At 40.7% G+C, this 19,612-nt stretch overlaps 3 protein-coding genes and 1 pseudogene across 3 annotated transcripts; 1 reads left to right on the top strand and 3 right to left on the bottom strand.

The window, feature by feature from the left end:
- The first annotated feature begins 538 nt into the window (after positions 1 to 538).
- On the top strand, positions 539 to 1,700 carry LOC145465625 (myosin-2 essential light chain-like). Its single transcript, XM_081449404.1, has one exon. It carries the CDS (start codon positions 1,034 to 1,036, stop codon positions 1,487 to 1,489), a length of 456 nt encoding a protein of 151 aa, XP_081305530.1. The 5' UTR covers positions 539 to 1,033; the 3' UTR covers positions 1,490 to 1,700.
- Positions 1,701 to 3,822: 2,122 nt separating this feature from the next.
- Positions 3,823 to 4,966, bottom strand: LOC145466094 (myosin light polypeptide 6 pseudogene; annotated as a pseudogene).
- A 4,115-nt stretch (positions 4,967 to 9,081) lies between these two features.
- Positions 9,082 to 13,245, bottom strand: LOC145465549 (uncharacterized). The gene has a single exon (XM_081449325.1). It carries the CDS (start codon positions 11,703 to 11,705, stop codon positions 10,683 to 10,685), a length of 1,023 nt encoding a protein of 340 aa, XP_081305451.1. The 5' UTR covers positions 11,706 to 13,245; the 3' UTR covers positions 9,082 to 10,682.
- A 50-nt stretch (positions 13,246 to 13,295) lies between these two features.
- Positions 13,296 to 16,318, bottom strand: LOC145465550 (uncharacterized). The gene has a single exon (XM_081449326.1). The coding sequence runs from the start codon at positions 15,883 to 15,885 to the stop codon at positions 14,986 to 14,988; it is 900 nt and encodes a 299-aa protein (XP_081305452.1). The 5' UTR covers positions 15,886 to 16,318; the 3' UTR covers positions 13,296 to 14,985.
- Positions 16,319 to 19,612: the final 3,294 nt, after the last annotated feature.

Here is a 19,612-nt window from a genome sequence, read left to right as displayed (position 1 = left end):
GTCAATATCGCTGTCGTTTTGTTCGCGAGACAACAGACAATAAATGCTATACTTTCTCTGAACGACTAATCACCAAAATAAATATGACAAGTTTAAGATCTAACTCAATGAACCATTGCATTTAAACAATAATAAACACAATAACAACCTGTTCGCGACAGATTTTATAAGATTTGAACTAGTTAAAAACTAACCACTTGAAGGGATTTGATCTCGTTTATTTCACTGATTGCTCTGAAAAGAATTGGTTACAATCGTTCAGGTAACAAGAAGAAGTTAAACAGTTTTCACATCTGAGACTTCTAGCGCGGAGTAAGATGTTTAAAAGGCATGATAATTCACAAAAGCGTAATTATACATTCCAACCATAATTTAGTCCACACAGGTGTGAAACCTACAGCTAAAGGCAACTGTTCTTTCGTTTTCTTTTAAAAAAGTTTAAAGTTGCAACGATTGTGGAAAAGCAGATCTCTATACATTAGGTATATAGCATGATCGTAGATGCACAATTTTCGGAGCAGTATTTGGTAATGTTTTTCTTTCGTCCCGTGAAGGTTAAAAGAAAAAACACCATGGGGCTGTGTTGCGTCGATTAAAACTAGGCGTTGTAAGATAAGTAAGCGCACGCGAACCTTCTAATTGTCAATAACTTGCCTGTACCGTGCTGTGATTAATATATTTTAATATCCACACAATAAAGAACGCGTTCTGAAGTCTTTGAAATTTAAACGACTAAAACTGTCGATATTTTGATCTAGGCAATCAATCACAACAATCGAGAGCATTATAAACAATTTTACCTGCCCCCAACTTGACCTAAGTGAGTTTCGAGCTGTTTGATTGGATCGTTGGTAATTTTGGCGCAGAGGGTGGTGTTAAAAGAAACAAAAGTTTAAGGTTTTATAGTAGGTGTTTTCCGCTGTAGAGACACTTTACAATTTGCGCCAACACTGTGAAGAAAGCCACGGTCAACTTTCACATTGCATAAGAAAATTTACACAAGTAACTCTTCAATCTCTTCAGACAATCTAAAATGGCTGAAACAGAAGAATTGGAAGAAATATTCACCCTTTTTGACCGAAAGGGGGACGGAAGCATTGAAATTGCCCAGATCAAGGATGTTCTACGCTCGGCCGGCTTGAATCCACAAGGAGTAGACTTGGAAAAGCTCGAGGCCGACTACAAATCCAAGGACTCAGTCCAGTTTCCGGAATTCTGCGCCATTTACAAAGAAATGAAAGCGAAGCCACAGCCAGTTATGGAGGACTTTATGGAGTTCTTCAGCACTTTTGATCGCGAGAAGAGTGGCCTAATCGATTCGCTACAACTGCGAGCTTTTCTGTGTTTGAAGGGCGATTCCAGACTGACAGAGGACGAAATGGAGCTGATTGTGAAGCCCATCGAAGACAAGAAGAAGGAGGTTGTACCGTACAAAGATCTGATCACTCTAGTTATGAGCGAGCAAACTCCTACGGTGACTCAAGGGTGAACAGTTCTAGTGAAAAACATTATATCTTACTTCGACGGCTTGCTTCCTCTGCTTTCCTCGAGAAGAAATGGAAAATACTATTTGCATCCTGCTTTGCTGTATAAATGTAGGTATTACTTTTGCACTTTTTCTTGTAGAAACCGGTTATTGTAGCTGACGTACAGAAATGAACTTATACTTGTTATTTTTGAGAATAGTTCCAAAGTTAAAAGGACACCTTTGTGCCAAACTAATTATCAAAGAATTCCAAGTTAATAAAAGATTTTAATTTTTATAGTTTGTTTTTCACTTTATAAGAAACAGATTTTTAAACTGGTGTAAAATACATACTAAGTTGTACAGGCGTCATTTTTTTCACCAGGACGTTTCTTTACAAATAATAGATTTACTCTTTTGACCTCCCCTTTGTACTGACACTATTAAGTTTTTTTTAATGCTTTCATTGTGGGATTTGGTTCTGCTCGGCTAGGCTTAAGTAATTCAACACAGATACATTTAAGAGCAGCTCTATGCCGGGAATACAGGTTTTTAATTTGTCTGAGATGCTAAGGGTATAATTAGTTGAGCAGAGATTCTCAGTGTATTTCAATTTTTTCCATACAATCGTTTTGTTCGTTGATAACGTGGGTTTAATCAGCCAGAAAGAAAAACTAAACAGATGAAAAACAGATAGGGCGCGTAAATAGCGCTGCACGAGGGCGATAAAGTTCTTAGAGTCGCTTTATTCTATTGCTGAACAAGAGGTCCAAAAACATAACATATATAGTTTGCTTTTTAGGGCGTTTATCTTCTGTCAAACCCGACCGACCGAGTGCTATCAAAGTATTCCAGGCATCAATAGAACTTGGCGCAAATAAACCCATGAAATGCACGCAAAACCTAAATCGCAATAACTGGATTGAGTCGAAAATTAAGGCTGCCTGCTGTTTTTTTTTTAATTCTATTGAAAAGAACTGGCAAGATAAAAAGGCTATTGAACCCTTTGAACGCTCTCTAACTGTGAAATCTTTCATTAGTTTATGCACTGCTAACTTTCAGCGACTTTTAAAACGATTATATACCAGGGCCGCTTTACAGTGAGAAATATTCCTTAACATGGTAACATATATCATAGTGTGTAAAATGGTTCTAATTTTTTAGTCTGCAGGTAAAATTCTAGTATGCGCGCAGGAGTGAAAGGTTTCTTAGCACAAGAACGACAGAGCGTAATTTTAGGCGGGGGGTGAGGGGGCTAAGACGCTCAGTGTCCCCAGGTCAGAAGGGATTCTTAGAACATAGTCAAATTACTAAGCTGTGGAGGAGGTGAGGAAAATGGGGGTAAGGAGGATAGGGAAGGATGAATTTGCCTCCTCGCGACTCGCCCTTCCTGAGGCTGTACTTTCAAAATAGTGCATCTGTTATATTCGTTTCTCTGGGCCAAGAAAAAATCTCGCGGCGGTGAGAGTGAAAATGTGAAAGAAAGATGTGTGGATTAGTTCAAAATGATTTGAAATGCAACAGACTCATGAAATGTTGATATTCGCCGGGGAAAATGTAAAATCCTTCCCATGCAGGACAGACTCGCTTCTCCCTCCATTAAACTACTAGAAAAGTTTTCCCGCAATCAGGCAAAATTACCAGGACAGTAACAGTGAGATTCTCCTCTGTCATTACTAGGCATATAGAAAACCTATACATTTTAGACTAGGTAATAATATTTTTCATGGACGGCACAACCAGTCATGGATGAATAAGACCCGTTCACACTACGCTAGACTAAGAAATTTGGAAACGGGGTTTTCACTCTGAAAATGCATCAAAGGTTTTCCGTCCACACTACGCCGGAGAAAATTTAAAACGTAACTATTGCCGGTGATTTTGGATTTGTTTTTGAGGAAAACTCGGGCTGGGAAATCATCATCATTATTTTCACATCGTCGTTTTCGAAAAGCTCCGTTTACAAAATGCTTTCCTTCAACATTAAAAGGCAAAGCCGGCGTTTTCAAATTCCTCCGGTTTGAAGAGTGTTTGCGGAAAGCTCGTTTTCGTGACGAATTACTGTGGACGGTAACCGTAGAAACCCACATTAGCCATTTTTAAACCGCTGTTAAAAAAGAGTTTACGTCCGTTTTCTCTTGGTTTACATGGTCCCATGCAAACTCTAATTCATCAGCATAGCTTTTGTTTTTTTTTCTCTTTCGAGCCATAAACTCCTTGGACTGCAAAAAGACAAAAACAGATTGAAATGTTCTGAACACAAACAAAAGACTACAAGTCTTGCCTATTTAATCGGCAAATTACTCACGAGACGCGCTCATCAGAATAATAATAAAGTAAATCAGAACCGTAGAAAGTGAAGCAAAAAGGGAGTTTTATTGTTATATATATTTATGTTATAATCCCTAGGGTGCACACTGATTAACGGTAGTTTCTAAATAACAAGCATATGCGGAAACGAAAGTGGCGAAATATACGAAGGGCTAACGATGAATCGGGTATCTTTCAGAGCGTTTGCCCATAAAATAAGGAGCCTTAAAATTCCCAGCTTAAAATAACACTAAAATCGGTCGTACAGTAGTATCCCGGACTTGGAATGTTACTTGCATAATTACATGACTTTAGTGAACAAAAAAGCTCTTAAGTTTACTTACGCAAATTCCTTTGTTTCCAAATGAACTAGACGCTGGACCGCGTAAATTTTGATCTTATTTGTCAGTTGCACATGAGAAATAGAAACGAGAACTAAAGCAACATCAAATTTACAAACATGAGAAATTAAAGCAGAGCTGTATTTCGGAAAATCTACTGAGCGGCGAGGCTAGTTTCAAACTTAAACAACGAGTCACGCTAGAATATTTACAACGTCGACACACCTTGTTCAATTTTGTTCCTAATTTGTTCAAATTGCTTCAGTTTGACATAACTTCCTGTACAAGTTTTTCATAGTCCACGAATCCGCCCTTCACTTCGTGTAGGCCGACGATCACATCAGCTTGGGACTCGGTCAGCTTGTCTCCAAGCGCTGTCAACATCCGGCGTAGCTCCGCAGTCCTGATTCTTCCGTTGCCTTCACGGTCGAACATCTTGAGCGCCTCGATAAACTCCTCTGCGCTTCCAGCTTGCTTCTTAGCGAGAGGAACGTAAATGGGAAGAAATTCTTCGAAACTGATTCTGTCCTTGTTGGACTTGAGACTTTCTTTCACCTTTTCGATGTCTTGTTTGAGTGGATTCAATCCGAGCGACCTCAGAATGTCGGGTATTCGGGTTTTGTCGACTTTTCCATCCCCTATTTCGTCGAAAAGACTGAAAGCGTCCTTGAATTCTAGAATTTGCTCTTCCGATAGATCCGTCATCGTGCTTCTATCGCTGCTCGTGTTATGCTCAAGGACTACTATTTGTGGTATGTTACTGAATGCTGTCCAGGCCTTCACAAATTAATCATTACAGAGTTAATTATTACATGATTAGTTTTCGGCCTGTTCGCGGGCTCAATATTGACCCCACCCGACTCTTGTCTCTATTTTTGTCAACCAATCATGTCACATATTTCCTTTAATATCATTTAAAATTTTGTAACCGTTTTATCCATATCTACTTAGCTTCAGTGTAGCTCCTGAAGGTCTAACAAAAATATTGGGCATTAAAGTTACCCTTTTCGGCCGTCCGGTCAACCTTTCTATTGGTTTTATGCTTTATTTTACACTGCTGATCCTGATCTAAACCAAGATCCGTCTTCACTCCGCTGGTGTTTGTACAGGTGGTCCTTGCATTATACTTTACAGGGCTGGAGTTAGCCTGTTCCAGGCGCTCAGTAGTTGGGGACGAGCGAAAAAAAAAAGAGGGCAACCGAGAGAAAAAAAGAGGGGCGCTCGCCCACTCTTGGTCATTTTTTGTCGCTCGTCCCCAAACTGCCGAGAGCCTGGAACAGGCTAGACTTGAGTATACAGTATTTGCCTAAGAAGTCTCTTGATTTGCCTCATCAGCATAAACAAGAGAAAATGAGACCCATGGTCATGGTTTCTTGGCATAACATTAAGTGATTCAGTTTCTGATGGAGCTACAAAAATATCATTTCTGACCACTGAAAAGGCAATGCACGATTAACTCTGCTAAGGGATTCCAGCCCGACGTATTGAACTTTTAAAAACGGGTTTAAAAACTCAAAAGTTTAATTTACAAAAAAAGTATGAGCTCAGTAGCGCTTTTCCGACCCAGACATTTTGCAGTCTTTGAAAGACAATTTCTCCTTGAATATTACTCCCAAAGACCTTAAAATTTCACCATGCATGTACTAAGTTTCATTAGTATCACCCAACTAGTGGACTAATGCAAATCCTGCATTTTAATTGGCTACGCTACTAGAGGACTCTTAGTAATAGTTCTCGAGTAGTAAAATTGGTGCAATCGAGCATGAAGCTTTCTTTCGTTTTTAATATTCCTAAATGAATATTTCTTCAACTTGCATTTGCTAACTTTATTATTTCCTTTTCTGTCCGACTAGTTGGGTGATACTAAAACAATTAGACCCTTCGCCCTCAAGGGCCACGGGTCAAAAGCCCATTGGACTTCGCCTCATGGGCTATTGACCCGTAGCCCGCAAGGGCTACGGGTCTAATTGTTAACTAGCTCTTTCAGTAACTGTTTGGAGTCAATCTAACATGATGCCTTCTGTTCGCAAAGCCGTATGTTAATGAGCAAAAAGAGCTCGTGAGTGAATAGGAGTGATGCTATCCCAGATGCCAATCGGAGAGAGACCTTATTCGAGGGCTAGATGTAAACCTGGGTTATTTGTCGGAAGGGAGTTCTAGGGGCCAAAGCGAAAGGGTTATTTTGTAAACCTAGTAAATATTGGGCTAACATATTCAACAACCGTGCGGTACCCGGTTAACTACAGACAGCAAAGGGACACGCAAAAGTGTCCGTATTACCCGGGTAACCGTATTAAGGAGGCTGTTGGAATAAACGACACAAGCACCATTTTAATTGATGCAAAGTGTCACATGAAGGATTTGTAATGTCTTAACTGTGACTTTTGTCACTTCTAGCAGAACTGAGAAGCCTGACACTCAGTCAAATAGTAAAATATTTCATGCCAAGGTGTACCAGGGTCAAACAACACAAGAAAAAAAGGATTTATCAAAAATATCACGCTACTCGTTTACTGAAACCTAAGAGGTACCAAAATATAAAGATCCTGTTTTGTGGGCGTGGCTTGAAATTGCTTTCACCCCGAGAAGAGGTATCAAATCCAAAACAACATATTATCTCCTGTCATATTTTTTCGGCGCAATACCCTAAAAGGTACGCAAAAGCCCCCCCTGTGGACCTTTTGAGGCTGAACACTCTAAGAGATACCAAAACCGCTTTTTTAACTCCTGAAACGTACGACTAACGCTCCCGTCCTTTTGTGTGTGATTCCCCTCTCCCCGGGAGTACTCCACTTGGGTCACCGAAAAGTGTCAGTTGTCCGTATTAACCGGTCTCAAGAGTTTCTCTTGCCAGTGTTCATGTTAAGCAGGCTAAAGACAGACAAAACTGTCCGTGATAAGCGGGTGTTCGTAAGGTAGGGTTCCACTTTGGTAACTGTCTCCTCCTTGACGCGAGGAACAGTTTGCCATTGTTTCTACTCCTGTACTATATATCAAGATTTTTACCTATCCAGGTCTACAAAAAATCCGCAATTCTCAATGGTTTGTCGCAGTGGTTTTCGCTTTATAACAGGTTTTGGACGACGTCATGTCTTAGGGTCGGTTTCATCCGCCAGGGTGACGCTACCTTTCCGGTAGCAAAAGGGACGAAAACTCATCAGTCGTATAAAATTGACGGGAGTGTTTGTCGATCACTAAAGAACAACAAGTTCGTTTTGAGGTTGTGGTTCAAATCCATTTCATGATAAGGCCGGGCCAGGCAAAGTGGCTTCTAAAGCGATAAGCGACTAGATGTATAACTACGCCCTCTGGATGCGTCTGGATGGGATGCTAGCCCATCACAGGGCTTCTCCCAGTGTTAAATTCGCCGGTACCTACATCCTATTTATACACCTGCGTGGAAAGGGGTACTATTAGAGCAAGAACACAACAGAAAACCCTGCCAAGGGCTCGAATCAGGTCCGCTTGATCCGGAGCCAAGCTTGGGGATGTTCTCACAGTGAAACGCTGGTAGAGAAAACAGCCCGCGAAGGCAGCCAGCCGTTATCTTCGTAGCTCTTCGTCCGCGTCGCGGAGAACGTCAAAGGACCACTGAGGAATCTGCTGACTACATCATGGAAGATGTAGACGTCAAACTGGAGATAATGTGAACAATGTTGCGATCGAGGTTGCGGTCTCTCTACAAGGGTCTCTTGTTAGGGTCTAAAAGTACTCCCGAGTGACCACGGGTAATCTCACTTGGGGCCATCAATGGCCATTCGTGGCCATTCGTGGTCACTCGTGAATACTCTTAGACCCTGTTGAAACATATATCTAGATCTTGTTTCTGCAGGTTGAATAGCACTTGTGCCTAAGCTCAATCTCGTTCCCAGAGCACACGTGTCTTTTCGTCAGCGCCAAGACAGGGAGCTCTGGAACAATCAATAATTGTCTTTTATACCAGTTTGACTGTTGATGAGTAACTTCCAGAAAAGAGAGGATCTTGTAACACTAATTAGGTGATCATCACCTGACTATAATTAGGCTTAATGGCCCACATACAGACAGATGTAAAGAGACAAATTCCTTGAGAACATTCTATTAAATTAAATTAAATTAAGATAAAATTTGGTAAATGGGAATATGTTTTGCTGGTTTGTAACAGTGGAAACTGCTAAGGTTACTCTTTAACATGGACACAATTGGACCAGCATCACGTTTCTGTCTTTGAGGGGAGATATCCACCTTATAAAGTGCATACAGTAAAATAACTGACTGATAGTGTCCAGGGACTACAAGTATCTGTCTTAAAGAAGAGTCCAAAAATGCAAGAATTGGCTGAGGTCTCCAAAGCATCCTTTACATCAGTCTTGCCCTCCTCTGTAGGAGGGCTAGTCTGCAGGAAGTATTTCCCTAAAACAAGTAGAGTAACACCTTCACTACACTTATAACTCCAATTTTAAGCACATCTTCACCTGATTCTGGCCCTCAAATTTTCAATCTTAGTATAGTTTTAACTGTGTTCAGGAGTATCCAATTAATTAATTGATTAAGTAAGTAATTGATTAATTACAACAGGTGATATAAATGAATGAGATCAGAATGTCCAATGATGCAGGAACCTACCAAGTCCCAGTTTCCATGGCAAACAAAAGGGCTAGGAATATCATGTCTAAGCCTGAATGGGATGCTTAAGTCCATTAATTTGGTGGTAACCCATTTGGACACCTGTGAGTAGAGGGAGACACTGTGAGGGTAACTTGTATCACCACAGCAGTGCTGTCAGCCAGGTTGCTATGAGCCCAGACTGCACTAAGTGTAATACCTCAGCCCCTCTCACAACAGGTTATACACAAAAAGTACATGTTGCCAAATTCTAACCGGAGCTGAAAAGAAACATCTACAACAACAATAAAATGCAGTGGAAACATTTTCATCAGGCAATGCTGAAAACCCTTGGTTGGGATTCCTACACTACAGCGCAGGTGAATAAGTTGATCATGTTTAATGCAGCAGTGAACCAATAATCATAATACACATTTGAGCTGACTTTAGCAGATATAGAAAATGATATTACCATTACATAAATGATCTCTTAAAACTGACGTGAGTCTATCGCTGTTCTTATATAGCTCTTTGTTAATTATTAAATAATTAATAAATTGTACTACTCAAGACGTTATTCACCATTAAAGGTATTCTCTTGTACATAATAATATACAGCTGTAGACTCTTCTTAGTTATGTATCATATATTTCAGGTGCTTCAAAGGTCATCAGACTGGGGATTTACTAATGCAAATGACTGTTGACCTTCATAAAACTGAAAGGTGTTCCTTGTAAGATCACATTTTCAGTCAAGCTGCATGAAATTCTCTCATACCAATACAAAAACTGGATTTGACAAGTAACTTGTTTAACTGTCTGAGTAATATACAATGTTGTCAGAACAAGTAATACCAACTTGCATTACTCTTCAGCCAAGTAACCTGTAACAAGGTATATAGTGAAATATTTACAACAAATATAAGTTAATGACTTTATAAAAAACATGAGGCAATGTATCTTTAGCAAAACTTCGTAAATGTTATGGAAATCCTACGAAAAGTTTCTCTAGTCTCTCTCAGTACATACTAATCTGTAATATTACATAAGAGTAAACTTTGCTACCTTTATGCTTCTTTAGTACCTATACATAAAAACTTATCGGAGGTTGTTCATGCATGTGACAAGCCCAGAAAAATAGTGTGCAATACTGACTTGTCCCCAGTCACGTAATCTCTATTCAAGACACGACACACTGCAAGAAGGAAAATGGAACACAAAGAGCAAGGGGTGATGGGAAGGGGGAGACAACTGTCTTGTTCTCTCAATTTTCCCTACCCATAATAATACCCAATAAAAATCTATCTATCTATCTATCCCATCTTACCTTGTTATCCCACCTAGCACCATGCTGCAGGCTATGTAAAGACCACTGGGGACAACTCAGTGTGTGACATGTGAAAAGATACTAAACGAAGCATGTTCATTACCTCCATAAAAGTACTGCCCATTAGCTTTCTCTCAAATGATAACATCACTTAATTACTACTACTATCGCTACTGCTACTGCTACTGCTACTGCTACTAATACTAATACTCATCATCATCATCATTATCATCATCATCTTCATCATCATCATCATCAACACATGTTATGGTTTCATCCAGACTGTCATATAAGTTAAGAAATTATTTGACTCGGGTGAGAAACGTTCAAGCTTGTGCCAACTGTGGAGAAAGGGTAATGAACTCATGAAACAAAGATATCTCCAGGGTTCACTTCCATTTTCCTTTAAACCTGGCTTATTCACTGGTCTTTGCTAAATAGGCTGTCATCAAGCCAGAAAATTTAAATAATGCAGTATGAATATTTTTTCATGATTTTTAATACTTTTCCTTTATTCTGACATCTTCAGTCTAAAGATGCTTGAAACGTATGAGTTCAATCACCATCTGAAAATTGAACCCTAGTGTACCTCCTCTCCCACCTCCCCCCCCTTCCCCACCTGCTAGGAAATGCAATGTCGTTCTACAGTTTAACTGTTATGCTTTATGTAACAATATCGGTGAACCGTTGCCGACTGTTCCCGACTTTTGCTTCACCTGCCTCCACACCACAATGGCAACACGTACAACTAGCAAGGTACAAGCCATGGCGAGCAAAATCACCGAGATGATGGAGTTTCTTTTGGCGGGATCCCAGTTCTTGTTGATGCTTGCAGAGAGGGCCCAGATCACCACGGGATAGATTGTTAACGTGTACCGGACAAATTTGTCCAAAATCGTATTTTCCAGCGAAAACCACACGATAATCTCCACAGCCAGGATCACGAGGGCAATTGTTGAGGCAACGTCCTGAGCGACCCCGTGCACGTAAGCAAGCGCCATCGTCAGGTTTAAGAGAGAAGCGATAGTACTCCATGTTGTGTACAGTGCGAGACCATTGTTGACAAGGACTTGAACGAGGATAAACTCGCGTTTGGAAGTTGCTCTCGCATGTATGTTCATCGTGGCGTAGGATATGGCCATAGCTCCATACAGAAAGAAAGCAATCGCGAAGAGCAGAATCGAGGAGGCTTGAATCAGCTCACGGCTCCACACAATCAGCCATCCGATGTTTGCAAAACTCGAGAATGCATAGACGACGAGAAGAACGGGCGATATCAACTCTGGAGTGCTTTTTCTACAGAGAAAAGTCAGGCTGTAGATTATCCAAGCAGCTTGCCAAGCGTAAATCAAACCCCAGATTGAAAATGCCCAGCCCGCCGGCGTGATTTCGATGTAGAACTTGTCTGAAGCTCCACCAGTTGTGGCATTTCCAAACAGATGGCGGAACGGGCCTTCGTTCGGTCTGCTGGAGAGGTAGTTGAACAGCAAAAGCAGAATAAACACTGTTACATTAAATAGAGTCACTGCTATCTTCAAAACTCGACTTCCTTCTGCCATATTTCGTGTCCAGGTGCTGGTCTGAAATGACCACGTAATTCGCGCTGTGGGGATTTTAAAGAGCACATGTGTTACGTAACTCTGTTTTTTCGTCACACGCTTTGCGTCATTACCCGCCATTGAACAAGTCACGTTTTCAGACCCTGGTTACTGTTATGTAAAGTCTTTCAAAAAGGAGATAAAGTAAAGGGTGATATTTCACAGGGTGATTTTAACGCAGTGTTGAAAATCCATAGAGAGAGAAGCATATTGCAACATGGCGCCGCAATATAATTCCATGTTAAAAATTGTTCAACACATCATGTTGCATGTCTTGCATGACTTGTCTTGACCCTGATTTCCACGCAACCACGTTTCGATGAAAATCGTCGTTAAATATCGTCTCGTAAGGCTTCGTCTCATGCAACCTCACGGTTTCGGCCCCTCGGCTCACGTGCTAGTTTGCGTTCGGTGTTCTATCTACGTAAGTTGCACGTGCGCGCTCGTGTGTCAGTCTTACAGATTACGAGGCCTCTCTTCTTCCATAAGGCTTAGACATGGCTCCGAGGCTTAGTAACTAAAACAAAAGAAATGACATTGAGCTTTAATGCCTCAACTAAAGGCATCTTTTGTTTTAGTCACCTCAGCCTCGGCACCATTTGAGCGAATTATTTCTTTGCGCCGAGGCAGCCTCTAATTATAGACGCTCACCGATCCCAGTATTTTCCGTAGATAGTGAGAGCAAGCAAAGCCTGACCGCCCGAAAATCGGGACGTGGGACGAGGGAGGAAACACTTGCCAGGACTGCACTTATCTCCGCGCAATAAAATTATATTTTTCGGGAAACTCCAGAACGGCACTACTGAAAATAAACCATGGGTTTAATAAAAAACTGCTTTCTGTTTGATAAACGCTGGACATGGCTAAGTGCTGTCCACACTACACTGCGCCGGAGAAATCTGAGAACGCAGCAGCTTTGTTTCTACAGTTTTATACGCCTACCGTCCACACTAAACGAGAGAAATTGTCCGCCGAAAACGGAGCTTTTCGGAAACGCTCGTCAAACGGGAGGAATTTTGAAAGCGCCGTCCTTGCGTTTTAGTGTGAACGGAGAACGGGAGCTTTTCGAAAACGATGACGTCATAATACTCATGTGATTATCCGTAACCCACATTTTCAAAATTCCCCGGCGTACTGATCTCTTTTTTTTTGTTAGTTTTCTGAAGCCCTAAATGATCAAAACACTTTAGACGGCAGTTCGATATTTTTCACAAATTTAAGGAAATAAAGGAACCCATCCAATCCATGTTATGTTTTATCGATTACCAATTGCCAAGCGATTCAGAACATTTTACAGATCTCAAGACTAACGCTTGGTCTATGGTGGGCTCAGAGAACGAGACCATGATTTGTGACACTGAAGATGTTTCTTATGTCCGGAAAGAAATTCAACAAGGGGGATTCCCCTCGTTGGACTTCATTTGCCTAAGGCTGTTTGCCACGCGATACTCACGTTTCTTGCTCATTCGCGCTCCCGACAAGTCCTATCGTTTACAAGCCCTCTTAACGTCTGTACACTCTCTCTTTTTGTTATAGTGATACATTTTATACGAATGCCGAGGCTGAAATTTGTGAAATTTAAAAAATATTATAAGAATAAATCTGTGGCCGAGATATTGAAAAAAAAAGTAATGAAAATTTGTAAATACATCACAATTACATAATGTTAACTGAACCATACAAAATTTCAGCCTTCTTCTTAACAGGAAAACTGGCCAAAAAAGGAAGTCATATAGTCCACATTGGGTTTTATTGCCTGCAGTCTGGCTCCAAACTTGCTTCAACAACACCATAGTCACATCAAAATTTCACACGCTACAAATATTCACACGAAAATTTACATAAAAGTAAGAATTCCACGTAGCTAAGAAAACACTTTGCTTTGCCTACAGTGGAAAAGAATAATTAAGCTGATTTAAATTTAAACTCGATAACATTTAACACAAACTTGTGAGGCCCTGTGCTTTTGAAAGAAGCATATTGTTACAAGAGTTACAAAGGAACAACCAAAACAATAACATTGTAAGCACTGTTCGGCGTAATTTCAAAAAGGGACATTGAATATCCTTCCATAAGACTTGAAGAAAGAATTTCTTGATCACATTTATTAAAAAAGCGAAACAATTGTTAACTTCATAGTAAAGCATAATGGTCATGATATTTAACATAACATATCCATACAGTTACATCTGTGATATTCTGAAAGTGACTCAGGTATTAAATGTTCTTACATAAGTTTACGTCAATTAAATACCTATTAACCCTTTCATTTCTGAACTCTTTAGTGATATAAATCTAACATTGTACAACTAGTCAATAAAATAGACTGCTGTTAGTTCCTTATCATATATCAATTGCTTCAAATTTGGTCAGATTGTGGATTTACTAATACAGATTATGATTAACCTTTAGAGTAACCAAAGCCCTTCCTCTATAGACCACATTTTCAGTTGAGCTGCATGGAATTTTTCTTCCCTGAGTAAAATATGGGTTTTCTTATCAAGTATTACCAACCAACCGGTACATAGCTCTTGATACAACTTATCTGTAACACAGACATAAAATTGCAACACAGATAGAAGTAAAAAATAAAATGGATAACATGTAACAGCTACATGTAGCTGTGTTATAAGCATATACTCCTGGGTGTCATGGAAGTAATAAAAAAATTCATTCACAGTGTGAAATATAAATATATATGGGACTTCTTTTTGCAAGGTGGCATGTTTATGGGTTTATGTAACCGTGAATTACTTGGAAACTTTAAAAAAATTAGTACACCAACTCACACATTTGTCATATGCTCTTGTAATAAAAATAGAGTGGTTACTCAAGTATCTGCAGCCACCCCGCAAGGTTGACCCCATGAGACCCAGTGCCAGTTAGTGAGGCTGCATTAACATATACATAATAATGCCTCTGAGGTGGAGCTAATAAATTGTGGCAAACATTTCTTTCCCAGGGCCCCAAAGGGAGCAATACCACATTTCAACAATAATAATTTTACTTTTCCATTAAACAGTGGACCATGCAAAAACTGGGAAGGTATGCAGATAATTTGAAAGTACTCTTACAAATCCTCTATCATGCGGATGGTTTGCACATGGGTCAACCCCAGAGAATGGCTGCTAATACTTACATTATTTCCTTCGTGCCAAGTAAAAATATATATTATCTTTTTTAATGGCCTACATACATTTCTTGCTGCCGATAGAAAATTTTATCCTGGTATCAATGTAAGTTCATTTCAATAAAACTTAGGGGGAGTGGGTGGGGAGATTTATCTGTATTCTATTAGTGTAGTCAACACCCCACCCCCGACCCGCCTTCTGCTAGATAACCTACAACCCCCAAGTATTTCTTAATTGTGTAACAGCAGTGTCGAACTATTGCCGACTGTTCGCGAATTCTGCTTCATCTGCCTCCAAACCACAATGGCAACACGAACAACCAGCAAGGTACAAGCAACGGCGAGTAAAATCACCGAGATGATGGAATTTCGTTTAGCGGGATCCCAGTTCTTGTTGATGCTTGCAGAGAGGGCCCAGATCACTACGGGATAGATTGTCAACGTGTACCGGACAAATTTGTCCAAAATCGTATTTTCCAGCGAAAACCACACGATAATCTCCACAGCCAGGATAACGAGAGCAATTGTCGAGGCAACGTCCTGAGCGACCCCGTTTACATACGTTATCGCCATGGTCAAGTTTATGAGGGAAGCGATGGTGCACCAAGTTGTATACAGTGCAAGACCATTGTTGACAAGGACTTGGATAAGGATAAAGTCGCGTTTGGAAATTGCTCTCGCTTCTATGTTCACGGTGGCGTACGATATGGCCATTGTTCCGTAAAGTAGGAACGAAATGGCGAAGAGCAGAATCGAGGAGGATTGAATCAGCTCACGGCTCCATAAAATCAGCCATGCGATGTTTACAACACTGGAGACTGCATAAACGACGAGAAGAACGGGCGATATCAGGCCTTGGGAGCCCACTCTGCACAGTAAAGTCAGGCTGTAGATTATCCAAGCAGTTTGCCAAGCGTAAATTAAACCCCAGATTGAAAATGCCCAGCCTGCTGGCGTGATTTCGATGTAAAATTTGTCCGACACTTCTCCAGTTGTAGCATTTCCGAACAGGTGGCGGAACGGGCCTTCGTTTGGTCTGCTGGCGAAGTAGTTGAACAGCAGCAGTAGAATAAACAGAGCTACATTCACTATAGTAACTGTTATTTTGAGGACTCGATTTCCTTCAGCCATGGTGCGTTTTGAGTGTAGTGGAGCGTAGAGTGTCAGTTCTTTGGTAACTGTGCGCTGTAGGGTGTTTTATAGAGAGTTACTTACATAACTAGTGTATTCACGTGCTTGCTCACGCTTCTTGTGTCAAGAGAGAACCAGTCACGTTTCGTAATGTTTTTAGCGCTACAGTTAAGGTACTAAATTTAGAGGTGATGGTTTCAGAAGATGGTTGTCAACGCAACCTTTAAACACTTAAGGAGTCTCCAATGAGGCCTGCAAATATTATTCTATGCTTTAAAATTCCTACAGAGAGAAGAACAACAGGTTTTGAAGGCAGTTCAAACACTTGTAATATACGTTGCGGCTGCAAAATGTTACGTTAAAAATTGATCAGCGCAACTTGTTACACAACGTTGTCCCAAAATCGTTTTGCAATGTCATCCCTTGAAGTGTCACGGTCCATGTCATGTGCTCACGTGCGAATTTGGTGTTTGCTTCGCGTGTGAGGTGTTAAAAATACAATCGCTTGCGTAAGTTGCATGTAGCAGTGTCTTTTTGTTTTTATAAGACACTGATAAGAATATTGTTTTTCCAGTCCAGGCTGAATGTTCTTATTTTTCTGCCGAGTTTACACTGAAAATATTCTTGGGAATAATTATACGTAAATCATTGTGCGTGACATTTGAAATTTATTGGGGTCGGTCAATTTATTAGAAGGGTTAAATCTTTTTAAAGGAGCTCAGTCACGGTATTTTGGCCACGTTCAGTCAAAATTGCCTTTAAAGGTAACCCGAAAATAATAGTTTACCAAGATAGGACAAGGATGGTTTAGGATTTTTCACCTCTCTAGCTCAATATATAAATATTAGACCTACTTGACCACATTCGAAAGAAACTTCGTTCACGAGGACAGAAAAGGCGAGAAACCTGTCACTTCTCACGTACAGCTTTTTTTCTGTTGTTTTCGAAATGGAGAAAATCGGTAAAGAAAGTGAACGGTGAAATAAAAGAGGGGTTCAGATACAAATTTTTCTCCAAAAAAAAAACAACATTTTTTCGAAACATGAAGATTCAACATCTCTGACCATTTGCAAAACGTATTTTGAAACGATTTTGGTCTAAATACTCTTATTTATTTATTTTGCACATGATCATCATTATTACAACACTTCATCAGACTACAATGCAATTAATACAATCCAGAGCAGGACTTTTTAGGCTTATCTAGGAGACCTACGGGTCCGCAAATGATCCCAGGACCGCAAATGATCCCGGACTGCAAATGATCCCCAAACTGGACTGCAAATGATCCGGATCGGAAATGATCCTGCGAACAGGCTCCCGGTGAGGATGGAAAAATATTTTGCGAGCGAACCTAGCTGACGAGCGCAAAACTAAAGAATTCGGAGAGCGAAGCGATCGGGGCGGGGCGCTTCGTTCGCGCCCGCCAGGAGCCCGTTTGCAGGCTACGTAGATGGTAGCCATCCAAAGAATTATTTTGAAATACTCGCCGGGAAAATAGTTCGTGGAGTCACTGGTCCAGTATATAGCAAGTTTGGACGGGCAGTGTCCGGCCCAACGCAAAAAAAGGAGTCAGTGTTATGAAAGTAGCGAACGTTGTCATCGAGAAGATAGGTTCTCCGAATTCTTACTTAATCGATAACGTACAACGATACGGAACTTTCCGCTTTTACGAAAATTTTGGAATATCGAATTCTCTAGCCTCACTAGCAATCAGTGACGAAGTCGACAGCACAAAAGAGTGAAAGTTCTCACACGATATACAATTCAAGGAAGAGGAAGGCCGGTGCGAAATACCCGCATTGCCTTGGAATTGAGAATAACTGTATTCCAACTGAATCGGTCAGCTGCATAATGTGCTTCGAGCGTTTGTTTTAACTTCAATCACGTCATTTCTAAGAGAGTACGGCAAAACCAGACAACAAATCGATTCAGGAATCATGAAGAGAGCGAGGAGAGTCAAAGTCCTGAAAAGTGTACTCGCGGCTTTCTGCCACACCACGGAGTAGTGAAACAGGAACGACAAACGACTAAACTATACGAGTTGTCTTTGATGGCCCTGCTAAATCCGGAAAAACGATCTATCGCTGAATGACTGCTTTACAGAAAGGTCCTACTGGTTCCACAAGCCTTCGATACAGTCGTTAAGTTCAGAGGTTGTTTTATTAGAATCATCGCCGATATCGAGAAGGCTTTTCATGAAATTCAAATCGCATCCGATAATTGACGGATGCTCCTTCTCGCTTTGCTCTTCGCCGCCTGCGCGCGTGACTCAAAGGTGAGCCTGCTCGCAGGCTATTCGAGATCAAGCAGTATCAGCCCCGTCGCCTGCCTTTTGGTCTCTCACCCAATCCCGCTATCCTAGTTAGAACCAGTTGTCACTATTTGCCACAGTACGAAGAAAATAACTCTCTTCACGTTGACGACTTTGCCGGTGGAGCTTACGAAGATTCGAAAGCCGGTTACAAATTTATCGCACCCCTAAAACATTGATGACTAAAAGCGTGCGAGAAAGCGTCAATGCTCAGGAGAGCAGTTGTGGTAACGAAGTGAACGAGATCAAACAAGAATTTGGCTTCCACGAGAACGATAGAAGCACGCAAGTGGAAGCTGCCGCAATCCCCTGCCCCTGTAAGTACTGCACGTGACTCGCAGAGCCCCATTGTCGAATGAGACGAAGGTTGTTTCGTTAAGTTTCAAGGGACCAACTGGAATGCGATTTTCCTATGAACCTACTTACGCCATTCACTATCTACACGAAGATCCCTTTCAATCTCTCTGTACCAAGGCAGATAACTGGGAGGACAAGTTAGAAGGCAAAGCTCTAACGAGATTGCACTCACTCGTGAATGATCTTGGAGCCTTAAAAGGCGTCAGAGTCCCTCGTGTTTTGTGTTATTAATTTTTTTTGTGTTGGCTGATAGTATTTATTTATTTATTCTTTAACACGACGTTTCGGCGTCATCTTGTCGTCATTATCAAATGTAGATGGTGGGTTATGGTTAAGGTGGTCCAGTTCAGATATATGCTAACTTCGATGTTAAGGAGTCAAGAAAAATGTGATGAACAATGTCAGCTAATTAAACGCTTTTGCCCGCGTAGAGTCCGCTTGTGTTTAAGTTTGGTCTTTTTTTTTCGTTAACAGCATAAACATTTCCTAGCAACCAAGGGCACCGAAGGTTCAAAGCAATAAATGTTGGCTTATTAAAGTATTATGGCTCCAGTACAACCTGCAATGCGCACATGCCACGTCGATGTGCGGAAAATAACTCTGTTTCTTGACTTGTATGAACACCTGAAAGTGAAACAACAAAGGCTAACGAGTTTCGTTATTTGTAGGAAATTGCGAAGCTAAATTTTCGACACAGGAAAAAAAAAGATAGATACAGAATTCAAGAACAAACCCAAAATGAAAAACAAGTAACCTTGAAAACTAAAAGCAGGAAGGAAAAATGAAACTCTCTACGCCACAAGCAATACTAACTGGAACCCATTCTCCTCAACAGACGACGTAACAAGCGCTGAGCTGTTGTGAACATAAATAAATGAGTAAGGAAAGGTAGGAAGTCACACAAAAACTCAACAATAAGAGGCAAAACTTTATTCGAGTTCGTCGTAAGGTAAGATACTTTTGTCAACTTTATAATGATATGTGGACGGTTGAATTGTTTTCCAAGCAATTAAGAATATTTTAAGGTAAACTCTTGTACTTATTAAAAGGTGGTTT

This window comes from Orbicella franksi, chromosome 13 (assembly GCF_964199315.1).
Source record: "Orbicella franksi chromosome 13, jaOrbFran1.1, whole genome shotgun sequence".
NCBI classification, from domain to species: Eukaryota; Metazoa; Cnidaria; class Anthozoa; order Scleractinia; family Merulinidae; genus Orbicella; species Orbicella franksi.
This window is presented reverse-complemented; position numbering and strand designations above follow the sequence as displayed.

Bases quoted from the DNA above. Each gene is read 5' to 3' on its own strand.
- LOC145465625 (XM_081449404.1), top strand. From the start codon at position 1,034: ATGGCTGAAACAGAAGAATTGGAAGAAATATTCACCCTTTTTGACCGA.
- LOC145465549 (XM_081449325.1), bottom strand. From the start codon at position 11,705: ATGGCGGGTAATGACGCAAAGCGTGTGACGAAAAAACAGAGTTACGTA.
- LOC145465550 (XM_081449326.1), bottom strand. From the start codon at position 15,885: ATGGCTGAAGGAAATCGAGTCCTCAAAATAACAGTTACTATAGTGAAT.